Source organism: Passer montanus, unplaced genomic scaffold, assembly GCF_014805655.1.
Source record: "Passer montanus isolate IOZ18808 unplaced genomic scaffold, ASM1480565v1 scaffold50, whole genome shotgun sequence".
NCBI classification, from domain to species: Eukaryota; Metazoa; Chordata; class Aves; order Passeriformes; family Passeridae; genus Passer; species Passer montanus.
This window is the reverse complement of record NW_024369930.1, coordinates 3,179,223-3,196,195: the sequence shown is the minus strand read 5'-3', so window position 1 is coordinate 3,196,195 and position 16,973 is coordinate 3,179,223. Positions and strand designations below refer to the sequence as shown.

The 16,973-nt window shown below is 40.1% G+C and overlaps 1 protein-coding gene across 3 annotated transcripts in view; it reads right to left on the bottom strand.

The window, feature by feature from the left end:
* The window catches only part of SEMA3C (semaphorin 3C), a 116,855-nt gene extending 100,150 nt beyond the window's left edge, over window positions 1–16,705 (bottom strand). The window contains exons 1-3 of one of the 3 annotated variants that reach the window (XM_039723750.1): window positions 16,598–16,705; window positions 16,332–16,417; window positions 13,027–13,167 (exon numbers count right to left, since the gene is read on the bottom strand). In XM_039723750.1, the coding sequence (XP_039579684.1) occupies window positions 13,027–13,129 (103 nt within the window). In that variant the 5' untranslated portion in view covers window positions 13,130–13,167; window positions 16,332–16,417; window positions 16,598–16,705. Of the gene's footprint in view, window positions 1–13,026; window positions 13,168–14,406; window positions 14,568–16,331 lie in introns of all 3 variants that reach the window. The other 2 variants (XM_039723751.1, XM_039723752.1) reach the window with 2 other exon arrangements.
* Between the last annotated feature and the right edge of the window lie 268 nt (window positions 16,706–16,973).

Genomic DNA, 16,973 nt, shown 5'->3' with positions numbered 1-16,973 from the left:
TTTTTGAGAGAAGCTAACTTTCTTCTTCAGAACTACTTTAATAGATAAGCTGTACTGGTAACTCTGCCAAAATAGATACCAACATCTTAACACTCACACCTGCTGATCTCTGATAAAATCACAGAAGCACAAAACATGCCGGTTGGAAAAGACATCTGAAGGTTGTGTCAGCCAAAATCCCACTCAAAACAGGAATACCTACTGAGGTGAGGTGGGTTTGCACAGGACCTTATCTAGCTGAGCTTCAAATACCTGGAGCAGCGCCGAGTCTGTTGCCTTCTTGTATAACCTGTGTCAATGTCTCAGTATGCTTATAGTAAAAACAAAACAAAACAAGCAAAAAAGAAAAATGGGAGAACAGAAGAAAAAAAAGTCCTATCATCTAAGCAGATGTCACTGTGTACTGCTGGGAAGAGTCTGACTCTCCCCATCAGACCCTAGGAAGCTCTGCTCACCATGTGTTCCAGCACCCACAGCAGCCCTGTGGCCCTACTTCACCAGAATCTTTTATGCTGGGAGGGTCCAAAACTGAACAACCTCTTTCCCCAATCTTTCATCTACACAAATCAAAACAAATAAATTGGCATGACTTCAGCAAACTTTCACACATAAATGACAATGTAGCCCAGAACTATGCTCCGTTCTTATGTGAAAAATAGTATTTTGCCTCCCAAAGCAACATAAAGGGAACACACGTGTACTTTCTTCAACACAAATCTGATCTGGTATTAGATTTGAAGTCAGCCTCAAAGGAACTGGAAGCAGACATTAAGGCTGCATGTTCTCATGCTACGCGAGCTGGGATGCAGTATTTTGTGCCCCTTTCACCTCCAGGTGCTTCCTATGTCACCCCCTCACTCTCCACTGATAAATATTTGCTTTCTTTAAAGTGCCTTTTAGAGAAAAATTGTCCCACAATCTCTTAGTCCTCTCTTAACACACTTCCACATAGAACTTAAACCTATCAGCTAAGAATTAGACCTATTTTGAGCAAAACCCACTTTAAGCTGCTCAGCAAACAGGTTGGGGCTGTCACAGACACAGTGCTGAAAAAATAAGCAAAGGGAACAGTAAACAGTGAGTGGCCACCTTGTTTATTCAGAGTGCTGTGGTTTATTGATGTTACACACAATCTCAAGTTTAGCTGATCTTAGAGGTTGCATGTTTTCTCTCACACCCAACCCAATCTGAAAGCGATCTCCAGCTGGCTAGGGAAGCTTTCACTAGCCATAAGCAAGCCATAAACCCCTTCCCATGCCACTGTCCCCTTGTGCAAAAGAAAATAACCTTAAAGCAAAGGTCTGTCACAGTCATCACAGAGAGTGAAAAGAATCAACTCAGCTGCTTGCCTCTTGGAAAAATCCAGGCAGAATTCTTCCACCTCTTTAAGAACAAGCGAGGAAGTGAGCATACAAGGAGCAGGACAGGCTGCTTCATAACCAGCATTCAATGCTTGACCCCAGTACCAATCCTAACACCAATACCAAAATCCCAGTACCCCTAAAAATGCACTGGCTATAAGCAAAAATATAATAACAAAAATAATAATAATATTAGTAATAGCAATAATAATGGTGAGGGGTCTCATCACTGGACTGCAGTGCTGCATATAACTGGAATGTTTTTATGAAGGGAAGTTCTTTGGCAATGACTCTCTGAGAATCTGGAATAAAATATACCTTTTTATTTTTTTAATAGCAAATGGAAATTAAGTCATCATTTTGTAGATTCCTGTATCTGAAAAAAAAATCCAATTCAAGAAAGATTGGCTGGTTGGGTTTTCCTAATTAATTCTATGAGATTGTCTCCCCCATCCAACACATCTCTGTAAATTACCACAGTAGGTATGAAACCTGCCCCTTTATTGATTCAGCTGGCACAGGCTTGCTCTATAAAACCCTCCTCCAAGCCCCTGCATCAGGGTGGTCGTTCTGCTGTCCCCAGCTGCTGGGGAGATGCTGAATTCCTGTGCTTGCCCTTCTTCCTCAGAGCCTGCTCTAACTAGTCCAGGGGCATATATACTCAAAAATGCATCAAGACTCATTTTCTTTCTCTTCAATAAGTAAGCAGCATACTGGTGCTTCATGAACCCACTGCTCACCTTCTGGGTGCTGGGGAGGATGAATTCATCAGCTATAGAAGCACATACTGTGCAAGCAGATTCTCCCATGTCTCAAAGAAAAGAGTGTGACCAGATAAAAAAATTCTGTGGTTTATTGGACCTGGCTGGTGGGCCAAGCAATGTCAGTCAAGTTCCTAAGTCTACTCCTAGCTTCACTTTCTGAGCACTGATTGTGCACAGGGGAATACCTCACAGCATCTGAAAGCTTCAAATTATTTTTGCAATTTTATGCAGCTTAGCCTTTCAGCTATGGTGTGAAATTTAGAACATATTTACCTGAGATCAGGAAACAGTAGAGAGGAAGCTTGAAAAAATGGAATAAAAAATACTGAAAAATGATTCTTTACCTACTTTTCAAAATTTTGTCTAAAAAGTCTTACATTTGCAAGTATCCATAAGTAAAACAATGTTACTGCTGGAGAAACAAAAGGCTGACACTCTTCTCATTTTAAAGGGATTTACCAAAGCTACAAAGATGGTAAATTATTAAATAAGAGGTAATGGCTTTACAGGCATTTTCATATTTAATAGTTATGTACACACTGTTTTAGTTCCTTAATGCAAACCACAATAAAACACCTCATGGGGGCTTTAAACTCTTTTGTCTTTGCTGTAGGTTTGTCTGCTTTAGGTAAAAAAAAAAATTAAAAAAAATTATAGTGCATTATTTTCAACAGTGGCAGGAAGTGGGTTTTTAGTCGAATCAGCTTAAAAAATTCCAGCTGTGTTCACGCTGAAGCCATCACAAAGTCTAAGCCTGGGATCACTTCTCCATGCCAACTAAAGCCTTTTCAGGCCTCAAGAAGTAAATTTTTGAAAAAATGCCAAGCCTCTCCTTGAAAATAACATCTTAATTGGTTGATATTAAAAAACCCCAGAAAGTGCCATTCTGAAAATTCAAGTGCTCACATTTTTGTGTTCTAATTTGATATTTGCCTTGTAAGAGCACTCAACATACTCACACAGAGACTGTCTCAGAAAACTGCAATGAGAGGCATGCAGGCTGGCTGGCTGCTGCAGACAAGGAGGAGCTCCTAAGGGCTACAGAAAGTACGTGCAATGTGTATCCTGTGCTGCTGTAATGCACCAGAAAGGCCAAAGAGGTGGGTGACAGAGCTGGACCCAAGGAAAAGAGTTTCATTCCCTGACTGGCTATGGCTCAGAGGATATCTCAGAGGATAAGGAAAATCCACCCTCCTGAGAACAGTAGTTGTTCTCAGGACTTTCTGTATCAGTGTTAGGTTTAAACCAAGTAAAATGCTTGGGATCAACAAACAGAAAATGAAAGCTTCAAACTGATGTATTTGTAACACTGTTCTGAATACATATGCCTTTTTTCATTAAAAATAATGAAAATATTTCATTATTTCAATATTAATGAACACATCCACTGTTACTGTCTTCCCCTTTCTCTTTCCCGTAGCACTCAACTGTAGTGTGCATCTCTACCCCGGTACTTCTGCTGTTCAAAACTTTGCATCCTGAGAAGAAAAGAAAATTAAGTTCATCATTCTCAGCCAATTGAGCTAAAAAAGGGATCAGACACTTGCCTTGCATATTTCTCTTATGCCTGTAAATCTAACTCTGGAGCTCCTTTAAGCTGGGAGACTGAGAGATCTAGCCTGGTTTACACAGATGTTAAAAGAAGACAAATGTTTGTCCAATTTAATTGATTCTGAGCTGGCATAAATTGATTTACTCTGCACAACTCAAAGCTTTTGAAAATAAATATATTTTCATTAAGAATGGCAAAGAGAAATGTTATTAAGCAACAGAAAAGAACTGTTAAGCAACAGAAACAACAACAACAAATGATAAGGAGAACATGTAACTGAGAAAGCCAATTACTCTCAGGGAGGGATTTACCAGCTCTTATATTTTTCAGTTCCATTTCAAAGCAATATCAGAACTGTGAAATTGCAAAGGCAATTCTAAAAGGAGACAAGAGTTGAGACAATAGTTGAAAGTGAATTTTAATACATCACACATTTACCGTGTAATTCTTAAAACCATTTTTTAAAATTTTTGGAATGCCATTCTGACCTTCTTACTGGCTGAAAGCAGTGTCTGTAATTAAAAGAATTTGGATTCAGCTTAATTTTGTGTTCTCTAAAAAAAAAATAGAAGCAACTGCCAATACACATATTTTTTCCATGAAGAAACTTGGCAGTCCCAGCTGGTTGTGATGTCTCCTCATCCACATTTTAGAAGATAATTCTGGTGAGGTAATAATTTATTCCAGAGCAGTGTGCAAGATTAGGCAGAACAGTTCAAAAGTCTGGGTATTTATTCCATTCTATCACTAAAAATTGCATTTCACAAAATCATATTTGCATTTGAAATTTTTACTGGAAATAAAACATTCTCATAAAAATAGCATGTATTTCATAGAAAGTATTTACTTACAGCTCCCAAATAAACATTTAAAAAACCCAAACAAAACCAAAACCATTCTTCCTTCCTCAGTATGTCATTACAATGTCATTAAAAATTACATATAGCACTTGGGAGATGGTGGCTAAATCACAAATAGGAGCTCAGCCCTGAAAGTTGCTCACAGACCAGTCTCTAACCTCATGGTGATTGGAGTGCCTTCACACACCAGATATGAGATTCACTTCTCCCAACAACACACAGAGCTCCCAATAAATCCTGCATTTCTTACAACTCCCTGACAGCACTCACTGGAGCTCTATGCTGGTGAAATGCTTTCCAGAGACTTTTTTTCTATCAAGGTGATTTGATGGTGAGTTACAGATTTTTTTTTTGCTTTTTCTTTCCTGATAATGATGAAATGACATGGCCTAATTTCTTGTAGGTAAGATGTAAGACATGTATTCAAAATAATTAATAAATAATAAATAAGCCTTCTAAGATTATAAATTAAAACTATGTGTACTATGTTTCTGAAAAAAAAAAAAAAGAGTCTTCGTATCATCTGGGGTATTAGTTGTGGTAATTGAGGAGCCTTTGTAGCACTCACTTTTGCATAACTGATTTGCTGGGTTAGAGTAGTAGCTGGAAATATCCCAAATACTGCTGTACAAAGGAGCAGGAAACAAAACCTCCACCAACCTTAGACATAAAAGAACCAAGAAACTTCTCCTTAAGAAGGAATAGCTAGCTTACATTCACAAAGATAAGAAAAAGAACTAAACTCTCTAAAGGGCTGATGGTCCCAGCTCCAGAGTGGTTTCATGGGAAAGGCAGAGCAATCATTCCCTATCTTCTTTTCATTGTTATAACTGAGTTTTAGCTCCAAGTAAATCACTACCAGGACTTCTGCTTCCTGGAAGAAGCTGTGTCAGTGGCAGATGAAGAAACAATGAAAATGCAACTGTACCAAGTTTGCATTGAATAAGGTTGGAGATACAACGCAAAGGGAGAAATGGTGTAAATCCTCTGTTAATCACAATCATTCTCTCCATTCCTGGAAATACACATTTATCTCGATTCCCAGTAACAGAGATACAACATCACCTTGATTCACTCAGGTAATGGAGCACGTTTTACTCAGCTGCATCCCTGAGACCCCACCTCTGTAATCAACTGAACAGGGAAAAACATACAGCCTTCTTTCAACCTGGTGTCTGCTGAGCCAGGGATGTCTGAATGTAAGATGACACAAGAGTAGCTGAGGAGCTGCACCATGAATCAGTAAACCGTGTCTCTAAGACAAAGACCTTAATGACACAAGAGTAGCTGAGGAGCTGCACCATGAATCAGTGTCTCTAAGACAAAGACCTTGCTCTGAGAAACTGCCTAGTCTTTTTATTAAGGAGTGTTACTGAGAACTCTGAAAAGTCAGCATGAAAAAGAACAAAATGCACATGTTGAGGGAACAGCCAGTTCAAATAGCGTAAGTTCTTGGTCTACATATTTATTCATGGCAGGATCTCAGTCAACGCACTTCAATAAAATGAGCAATTATTGTGAGTCACGTCACTAATTACATCTGGTACACACAAAGCCTTGTGCAGCCCTACATATCAAAGTGTACTGTGAGCTCATCCAGTATGGAAAGGGCTCACAGAGGAGCTCTTGTTACTGGCACCCAAACACTCTGGAAAAAAATGGGGTATTAGAAATGTCTATGCCATTTCTCTCTCATCACAGTTTTTGAAACATAAAAAGAAGATGTGTTGTAGAATAATGGCAATATAACTGCCTACGTAGGGACTTCAGCATTTGCCTTGGACAGGCAATGCAAGAAAGAATTGTAATGACAGAGCAATGGAATTGGCCAAGATAAGCTGCTTTCGTCTATGACAAGCAGAGAGCGCCAAGACGTGAAGAATCTGTCAAAATGTTCTAAGATAAAGTTTGATTTTTTCATACCAAAATAAAGAAAAAACCAAACAAAACCACAGCTGGTTCAGATACAGGTCAAGTTGCCCAAGTTCAGGAACATAAAGAGATTAAAGGAAGTAAGTAATCTCTTAGATAACAGATCTACTTATTAGTGTGCAAGAAAAAAACAAGTCTTCACAAATTTTTGTCAAATTCAGATGAGTTCCTCATCCAAGAGTAGGATCAAATTTGTAGGCTGATAATTTGTTGCGTGGTAATTAACTACCCTTGTTAATCATCAGGCACCTTTGTTGCCTGATAATTAACCACCTTGAAGACATACTTATTTGTGCTTTCCCATGAGGGTGCCACTTACAGTAATTTTAGAGCACAAACACAGAACTGGACCAAACACCACCTGTGACTTCAGCTTTATTGCAAGACCATTTTCATAACTGAAGTCAAATCACATAGCACAATTTAACTAAATACAGAAACAATAAATTATCCTCTCCTGTACACTCAGGACATTGTCACCAATGAAGTCAACTCAAAGACACTGGCACTGAACAAGAGCATGAAAATAAGCAGATCCAATGTCATTTGGCATGTAGGACCTTTAACCATAGAACTCTAGAAAGAATACAGAGGTTAAATAATGCTTCCTTTAACATTTGATTTTTTTTTTTTTACATTTAACTCAAAGCTGATTCAAGCAATTCTATTTCAATACAAGATTTATTGCAATAAGCCTCTGTTCATATAACAGGGAATAAAGAAGCACAAACAAAAAAGGCACAGAAAAAAAATACAGAGTAAGCAGAAGTGTAAAAATTACCTTCAAAGACTACAATTTGTAACAACCAAAGCTGTGAATTCAAAACCCCATCCAGAATATTGACCACAGTTCTGTTGTCCCCAAAATAAGAAACCACTGGAGCAAATACAGAGGAGGCCACAAATTTGATAAGGGAACTGGAGCACCTCCCATACCAGGATAGGCTGAGACAGGTGGGGCTGTTCAGCCTGGAGAAGAGGAGGTTTGGAGACCTCACAGCAACCCTCCAGTATCTGAAGGGGCTACAGAGAAGCCAGGGAAGGGCTCTTTGTCAGGAGTGATGGGACAAGGGGTAATGGGCACAAACTGAAAGAGGGGCAAATTTAGGTTAGATATCAGGAAGAATTTTTGTACTCTGAGAGTGGTTAGACACTGAAACAGGTTGCCAGGGAGATTGTGGATACCCCAAGCCTGGCAGAGCTCGTGTAAAAATTACCTTCAAAGACTACAATTTGTAACAACCAAAGCTGTGAATTCAAAACCCCATCCAGAATATTGACCACAGTTCTGTTGTCCCCAAAATAAGAAACCACTGGAGCAAATACAGAGGAGGCCACAAATTTGATAAGGGAACTGGAGCACCTCCCATACCAGGATAGGCTGAGACAGTTGGGGCTGTTCAGCCTGGAGAAGAGGAGGTTTGGAGACCTCACAGCAACCCTCCAGTATCTGAAGGGGCTACAGAGAAGCCAGGCTCTTTGTCAGGAGTGATGGGACAAGGAGAAATGGGCATAAACTGAAAGAGGGGCAAATTTAGGATATCAGCAAGAATTTTTGTATTCTGAGAGTGGTTAGACACTGAAACAAGTTGCCAGGGGGATTGTGGATGCCCCAAGCCTGGCAGTGTTCAAGGGCAGCTTGGATAAAGCCTTGAGCAACCTGGTCTAGTGGGAGGTATCCCTGCCCATGTCAGGGGATGTCGGGACCAGATCCACTAAGATTAATTCCAACCCTTAATATTATGTGATTCTATAACAAACTGTAAAAAACCGATTTTTACTACTAAAGATAAAAAGGAATTTTATTTTTAGTTGGATGTATTCAGATAAAGTTTTTTAGCTCTCCAGTGAGAGACAATTAAATTGGAAAAAATTTCACAGTGTTGATGCTCAACACTATAAATTAACATTATTTAAGATACATGAAGCTGTGAGAGCCCCAAATCAGTTAATTTTGAGAAAATATTACCCACAATTTGCTGAAAATCAAGCAGATATATGAACAGTCAAGGTAAGTTCTGCATGTAAACAAAATTAAACCATGGATCTCTTCTTTCTCTCTCTTTTCCTTTTTTTTTCCTCATTTAATGCTTTACTTTTTACGTCTACTTAATTTCATAAATAGCTTTCATTCCATGGACACCAAAAAAGATCCAATCAACTATATGAGTGTAAACCTTTGCCTACTAGACTGTCATCAGCACAAAGTCTCCCAAATAATAAATGAACTTTTTATTAACTGTGGTAACATTAACATTACAATGAGGGATTGTTTAAAAACAAGTTGTACTGCTGTTGCTCAAGAGCTCAAGGAAAATGGTTCTCAGTTCCTTTATTTTTCCTTGAGGGTAACCACAGGGGTTGCATTAAATCTTTTAAAATATGTTGACAGTTGAATAAGTGCTGCTGTTGCTCTGGTGACATTTTATGAACTTTAATTGTCATTAATGAATCTGACTGATACTTTCTTAAAATTCCTTTACATGTTCTAGTATTTTTATAACAAAGAGAAGAACAAAACTGTCTGCAAATTAGCCTTGATCCACTTCTCATATGGAATTTTTCACAGCAGACAATAGGAGAATCTGCATGGGAAATATCTGCTAGACCAGAAACACAAGGCAGGAATGCATTAAACGTTCCCAGTAAATTGTGAAATTATCACTTCATTGTGTATCACCGTATAAATTTAAATCCCAAAGAAGGTTTGTTTGAGTGTATTTTAAAAAAATAAGCACTCTACCTGCTTCAATCAATTCAGAATTTGATGTTAGAACAATATGGCTCAGAATTTTAGGGCTGCAGCAAAACCCAAAAAGTAAATGTGAGTTGGAATGAAACAAAGTCTGACACTAACCTAGAGTCTAGTACCTCCTTCCTTATTCTGATAATACTCCCACTGATTTCAGAAAGGAGTATTTTCTGTCTTTCTGTGAAGACTGAAGGATACAGCTCCCAATTATCTGTTCAGGAACGTGCAGTGACAAGAAGGAATGCATGGAGCTTGAGAAACAGCAGGCACCACACTTGATAGTTCATAAACAGATAAGGTAAGTCTTTTGCTATGAAGAGAAAATAAACTATGGTGCTTTAAATTGTGATCAGTGATTTAAGTAGATTAGAAAATATCTATTCCAGGGAAGGAGCAAGAAGAGGCAGGAGGAGGGGGAATAGTATACTAACAGTGTAGAGAGACGTCCTTTGCTTCCCCCATCCCAGGCTCCCTCACTCCTGCATGCCCAACAGGAACACAGCAGATGATTCCCAACACTGATGCACCTGCTGCACCACAGGCTTCACATCCTTTCAATTTCAGAATCAGAAAAGCCTGGGGCCATCTTTTTTTCTTCAGTTGCAGTGGCTCTTCACGTGCAGACATTGTACAAGTACCAGTGGTTTGAGCCATCACCCTTGAACAGGACAACTGGGTCAGACGAAATCGCTCCAGGCACACCAAGCGCCCCTTTGCCTGATTCTCCTTAGGCCCAGTCCCCTGTACAGCCACATTCACCTGAGCAAAGCAGCAGTTCAGCTGCAGCCTGACCTTTCCTTTCAGCTGAGTAAATGGCTATACAAGGTGCAAGCAATAGGAATCAGGCCTCGGGGTTCTGTACAGCACCACAATTTTCAAGACACTCAGGGTGCAGACAGCAGTAAGTTCCACACTCACGTCATAGGCACACTTAACAACCTCAGCTAAGTCATGAACTACATTTTAATTAGACAAGGGGCCAGGCTTTTGATTTCAGAAATAGAAGTTAGGGTTGCAGTCCTTCATCCATTGAAGTTAATTGCAAAATCCCTATTATCAGGCTCTTGAGGTATTACCCAGGCGCACTTTTTAATTACATTTGATTCTTAATGAAGTAGATGGCAAAGAGAAAAGCAGCCCATGATTCAAATGATTCGCATTTTTATCTTTCCTGATGAAAAACTGAATAGGTCAAGATACTTGCTGGATTTTCCCATGAGAAATGCTGCAATGTGAATAAGCTCAATTGACTCGATCCTGAAGGAGCAGGTTAGCTTTGAAAAGCATCACTCATTTTCTCCTCCTGTACACACTCTACCCCCAAAACTTATGCAATGTAATTGTAGACACCGAGCCAAACCCAATTCAGAACCTGAAAAATATCACATAAGTATCCTAAGCTTGAATGACTTGTCTTTATTGTCTAATGTCATTTAAAACATAAGGAGTCCTAATTATGGTTTTATTTTCAAACTATGCACTTTAAAAGAGTGACAATTCTCCATAAAAACTGACAGCTTCTCAGGGCAAAGAGACTGCCAAATAACTTGGTATTTCTACATGATTTAAAAACAAGAAGTTATGAAGCAGCTTATGAAGAAAGAGTGTTATGACACTTAGCTAGAGAACAATGCAAAGGTTCAACTTTTTCTATTACATCTCTACTCAAGTAAGTAAGCAAAGATTTATAGGACAGAAGTTCATACTACAGGTGGGGCCATTACCTTGGTATACACAACAATCTGCAAACTCTTTCCACATAATGAAAGTTGTTTCTTACCATCTGGAAATCAGGTTTAAAAATAAAACTTCAGTTTATATATTACACAAAAAGCTTAGTTTTTTATTTCAGACATACTTCTCATTGTAAAAACACATAATTCATTTTTTACTTTTATGACTTCAAAAGACCCAATAAAAATTTAGGACCTAAAAATGTAATTTCTTTTTTAAAGGTTGGCTGTTAAGTATTAGGGAGAGTAAAAAGTCAGTTTTAAGAAAATCAAATAGCATGGTAAGGCTGTCTAACCAAGGCAGCCAAGGAGAGTTATAGCAGGAACTAGTGAGGCAAGGCTGTGTCCCCAGAGCTGGCACAGGGGACAGAGCTCTTGAGGCCCAAGAACTTGACCAGACAAAGGGGTCACTGCAGCATAAAGCTGTCATAGCCCCTTCTAAAGGAAGGAGGGACAACCTCCTTTCAGGAACACAGAAACTAAGGTTTTAATTCAGTATTTTTTTTTAATTCCTAGGTTTGGGGTCTTCTGCCCTATGGCTACTTCACTGTTTCAGCCTTGCAGGATACCTGTGATGAAACAAAAGCTCTTGAGTTTCTGTTAAAACCATTTGCCTCTCTTTATAATTTTTCCCACTCACAAGGTTGAATACCACAAAACATGAACACTTCCTACTTCATGGTCATACCAGAGATCAAGGGAAGCTTAGATTACTTTCAAGGCCACCAAGGAGATGATGTGGCAATCTAAATCAGCCTGTTCTGCATAACTGTGGCAAACCTGCAATGTAACACACAACCACAGCCAAACTTGCTTCTGTATTGAGTTGTGCCAAAACAGTGCCATCTCCACCAAAACCAGTGCAGACTTTAAACAAGGAAAAGAAATTCCTATCCCTACTTCTTCATTTGAATTCCCTCTTGGAACTCAATTCCTACTAGTGCTTTTACAGGAGCCATGCTATTTCACACCTATTAACTACTGTATTCATCAGTTTAGAGCCCTTATTCTATAATATAATTATTCAAACTCTGGTTAGTATTTGCAAAGATCTAACTTGGCAGTCTCCTTCAGGATGTCCCATGTTTACATAGTTATTGATCACTGTAGCAAGCAGAAGTTTGAGATACTTACTAGCTCTGACTATTTTTAAAGCAATTCTTAAAGATTGTTCAGAGCACACAGAATATTCCCAAGGCAGTGGCAGGGCATCCCTGCACTAATAACCACAGAAGCCATTCTAATGCAAGCAGTATTGGTGCAGGAAGTAGCAAGCCCTCATGCCTCAAAGACAATCACAGAAAAGGCAGAGGGCTGGAGAAACTCAATGTCTCTATAATTAGTGACAGAAAGTTTCAGCACAGGTTTAACAGACACTGTAAGCTGAAGAACACACACATTCTAAAGTGGTGGCTAAAAACAGCATTTAAGACTAGAAGAATAAGTTACTTTAATATTAAAAGCAATAGTGGCATAATTACAGCAATGAGATACTGCTCAGCACTTCAGAAGTAAAAGAAACTCTTTTGAAAATGATAATTTTCATTGCTGGTTTACAGTATGAAGGCATCAGTGATTGCTACAGGCTATGTACATCCTACACAGAGCACAAAGTGCACAAGGAATGGTAATTTTCCAGAGGACTCTGTGCCTGGCTAACTATTTTGGTAAAACTTCAGGCAGCCTCATTTTCAGAATATAAAGTGTTTCAGTTGACTGAAAAGGAAAGCAACTCAAATCATTAATAATCTCCACCACATGTAACGTGTCATATTTTTTTCCAAGCAAATTACAGATAAGAAATAAGCCTTTAGTTGTTAGTAAGTCATAATAATCCAAAATAAAGATAAAAGTCCACTAACTATTAATTATATATTAAATATGCATCTATAGCAATAGGTAGACAGGCAAGAGAATCAAATTTAGACTGACAGGTGCCTCAGGAACAAACCAAAATTTGTAATTGTGGACACAGATCAAAATGCCAGATTCTACTCAGTTATTGAATTTAAGGAGAAGAAGAAAATGTTCAATCATAATATTTGTTTAAGAATGTTTATCTTCTTTCTTACCATTGAAAGTTAGGAACACCCTTGCTTGAGGCTGGGAAGATCCTTTTACACTGCTAAAGTAAATAAATATCCCAATCAACATGTTCAATGCAAGAAATTCCATCTCTTCAGATTTGCAACTTAATATCCAAGAAATGAAACCTGAAAAAGAGATATATCACATTACTCTTCTCATACAATCTTGTGGAGCAAAAAAAAAAAGTATGGAAAGATTGTGTTGGAGCCTCTTCCAGCTGAAGCCATAATTACTGATGTGAAGGAGGTACAGCACTTCTGTTTTTGCTCTTGTGCCAGCAGTCTCCTCTGCTGGCACAAGAGGAACTCTCTGCCTGTTAGCAGAAATCAAGAGAGCCCAACTTCTGGCTAGGGCAGACTACAGCACAGTTTATTTAAAATGAAGACAATTCCACCTGCTGGAAATATAATTATACTAAATGTCAAGGCAGAGCAAAGCAAGGACAGGAGATAAAGTTTCACGAATAAAAATCTGGCTGATATTTTTAGACATCTCTCTCTCATGTTAAGCGGGGAAGAGGTTTGGGTTTGGGGTTTTTTTTTTCCCTTTTCTTTAAACATCTGAAATCAAAGTTGCTTGGAAATGAGCTTTAAGTTTTAGTAAGCTGAGCTCTCTAACCACCCTCAAGTTTTTCTTTAAAGAAATTCTGTCAGTGTATGTCATTAATTACAAAACTGTGAAACCAAAAGTATTTCAACACACTTGAAACTGTTAGTCAACGTTTGCTTTTTGGGCTAGCTCCTTTCAGGATACGCACCTGCTCTCATTGATTTCTACAGGGCACTAAGAATCCCAGAGCTGGACAATGATACCACACTTGATATATCTGCTACTCCTCCTGCACACCTGCTGACCCTTCATTTTATAGAAGTTAACTGCTGAGAAGCCTGAACATCTCAAAGAATCAGAAAACACTTCAGAACTCTGCATCTTTTCCTATTTCAGAAGGACTTGAGGTCACTGGAATCACTGGGGGAAAGTGGCTTTTCTAATGGACTTTAGACCAGATCCAAAAAGCCCAGCCACCATTAGAAGCTGAACAGTGAATATCTGTATCACATCTGCTACTAAACTGCATCTCTCCCAAAAACTATGAAGTCCAAATTTCATTTCACCTATTGTAACAACATTGTCAGCTCAGCTGCAAAATTGAGAATACATAATACCATCATTTAAGGCCCACTTTACTTCACTACTTTTATATTTCTTTTTGATGTAAATAGCCCCTCTACTAGACACCACTTATTAGTTAATCACTCAGGTGATATACTTGATTGGCAACTGGAAGCACTTGGAAAGACACAACCCATACAGCTAGAAGATCTTTAAAGGCTATACATTTATTTTATGAAGAGACTTGTTACCTGTGCAGTCAGCTTGCCGTTCTTCACCTCAGCTCTGCTCCAGCACCACAGTCCCTCCAGTGGAAGCTAATATTTCTACAGCCTCGTTCACGCTGTCCCTCTGAGGCTCACACCTGTCCTTAAAGGACCGGCTGTAACCACCCCAGCACGGCAGGAATGAGCTGTCAGGCAGGGATGACTTTAGGTCAGCACTAGCTTGGGCTGGATCCACACCACCGACTTCGCGGTAAAAGCCCCGTATCTCGTTACCACCTCTGTCATTCCCTATCCGCACACCTGTCCTTAAAGGACCGGCTGTAACCACCCCAGCACGGCAGGAATGAGCTGTCAGGCAGGGATGACTTTAGGTCAGCACTAGCTTGGGCTGGATCCACACCACCGACCTCTGTCATTCCCTATCCACTCACTGTAAATCGCTTGGAAAGGCTTCTCTTTGCATGAGGACTTCTCATCAAGTTGGGGGTGGGAAGAAGAGCGTGCATTAAAGTGCAGAGCTCTGCAGCCCACACTCTGAACTCTCTCCTTCATTATTTGCTCTGAGTACTGAGAAATGCACGGAGATCAAGTAATTCTACAACTCTGCTAATTGACAAAAACAACCTTGTCAGAAATTTGCCAGCTACAGATCGGGTCTGTAGGAAAAACATATCCATTCTGGCCCAGTTCCAAATTATCTCTAAGGGTCTGTTAACTAATAAAATGATAGTTGCAGAGTTTTTGCCAAGAATAATTTTTAAACAGGCTGCAAGAACTCTAGTACTAATGTTGCTTTGTGGGCTTTAAATTTAAAACCTCATGACTTGCCTATAGGATATCCTTTAACTTACCCTCTTCTAAGAGAGAAATGGCATTAAATCTCAATAAAATTTCTTTGTCAGGCCAAAATAAATAGCAAATCATACAGAACATGTGATTTAACAGATGCAATGGGATAAGTATTTTACAGTAGTAGCACTATTCTTTCCTTCCAATATAGATAAAAAGTCAAAGAGGAACAAGAGTGCGGCTTTCTTTCTTCCTTTAAATACTGTAGGAAACAATAATAGAAAAAAAAACCCTTTCAGCTCTTTTTCCCTCCCACTCTCGTGCCTCCTGCCAATTCTAGTGTAATCAGTTAGAGGAGTGAAACATTGCTGCATTTCATTGCTCAAATTGCAGATCTTCACCGTTAACACAGAAGTGACAGGCAAATATAAGATTCAAGTGCTGAGCAGCATGGTTCCTACCCAGCTGTTAGACACATAAATAATAAATGCATATAGTGCCAAAAAGGTACCTCAGGGTGTCTGACATGTGAGTTACCTAATGGAAATAGGTTTAATTTCAGAGATTTACAGAGCTGGTAACTGACAGCTCATTGCAGGTTTCACTCTTGCTTTGGGCTTATATCCCAGCTCTGAATTTATCTCAGTAAGTCATGCTACTATATTCAGCACGTCCAGTGCACATGATCTCTGCTGACAACACACAGACCTAAAGCCTTGCAAGTACTTTAAAAGAATCCTACAGGACAGACAAAAAGCAGTGTCTAATTGCATTTCTGTTCTTACATTCCAGTCTAACTGTAAACAAACAGAGAAACCGCTACGAAAGTGAAGTAGTGAAGTTTCCCTGCCACGGAGGTCGCTGGCAGCATGTTGCATGGCTTCTGTAAAGTACAGTATCGCTTTGCTAGGAAGTGCTGTGCAGGTGTCATCTGCTACAGCCTGGGTCCTACCCCTAAATCCTGTACTGAAAATCACTTGGCAGAGGAAAGAAAATAAATTAAGGAGGAAAAAAAAAAGACAAAAAAAACCCTGCCAAACACGGACTATGCCAATCTGGAAAACATTGGTTTAACTATCTGTGAACAGCAGCAAATTCCAACAATCAGAGACATTTCACATCTATTACAGAAAAGACAGAGAACTTTAAGTTATGCTTACCCGGCTACTGGAAGCAGCAGTAATAGTAATTTCTATCTGGTTTCTTTAGACTCCACTCCTGCTACCAGAACATTTTAATTCCAAACCTGGCTCACGGCAGCGGGGAAAAAATAAATTAAAAGGGAAAGAAAAAAAAAAAAAAAAAGGAAAAAAAAAGTCTCTCCTCGTGGTGGTTGCAAAGATACTCCCGGCTCCTCCGTACAATAATCCTGGCAGTGGACTCCTGAGGCTCAGGGAGCGCTTCTCCCCTGCGCGCAACCACGCACCTAGGAGTGAATGGAGCGGCCGCGCGGTGCCGGCGCTGGTTTCCAGTTACAGGCGCTGCCCTGCCCTGGCCGCCGCTCCGGCGAGGCGAGGCTCAGCGGCCGCCGGTGCATCATTAGCTGAGCAAATAGGGGCTGGAGCTCATAAATAATGGCGAGGCCACACCCCGCCCTGCGCGCCGCCGGCTGCCGCCCGGCCCGGCCGCCCGCCCCGGGCAGCGCCGCGGGGCGCAGGGAGCGCGCAGGGAGCGCGTAGGGAGCGCAAGGGACGCGCAGGGAGCGCGCAGGGAGTGCGGGGCGCAGGGAGCGGAAGGGACGCGCAGGGAGCGCGCAGGGAGTGCGGGGCGCAGGGAGCGCGCAGGGAGTGCGGGGCGCAGGG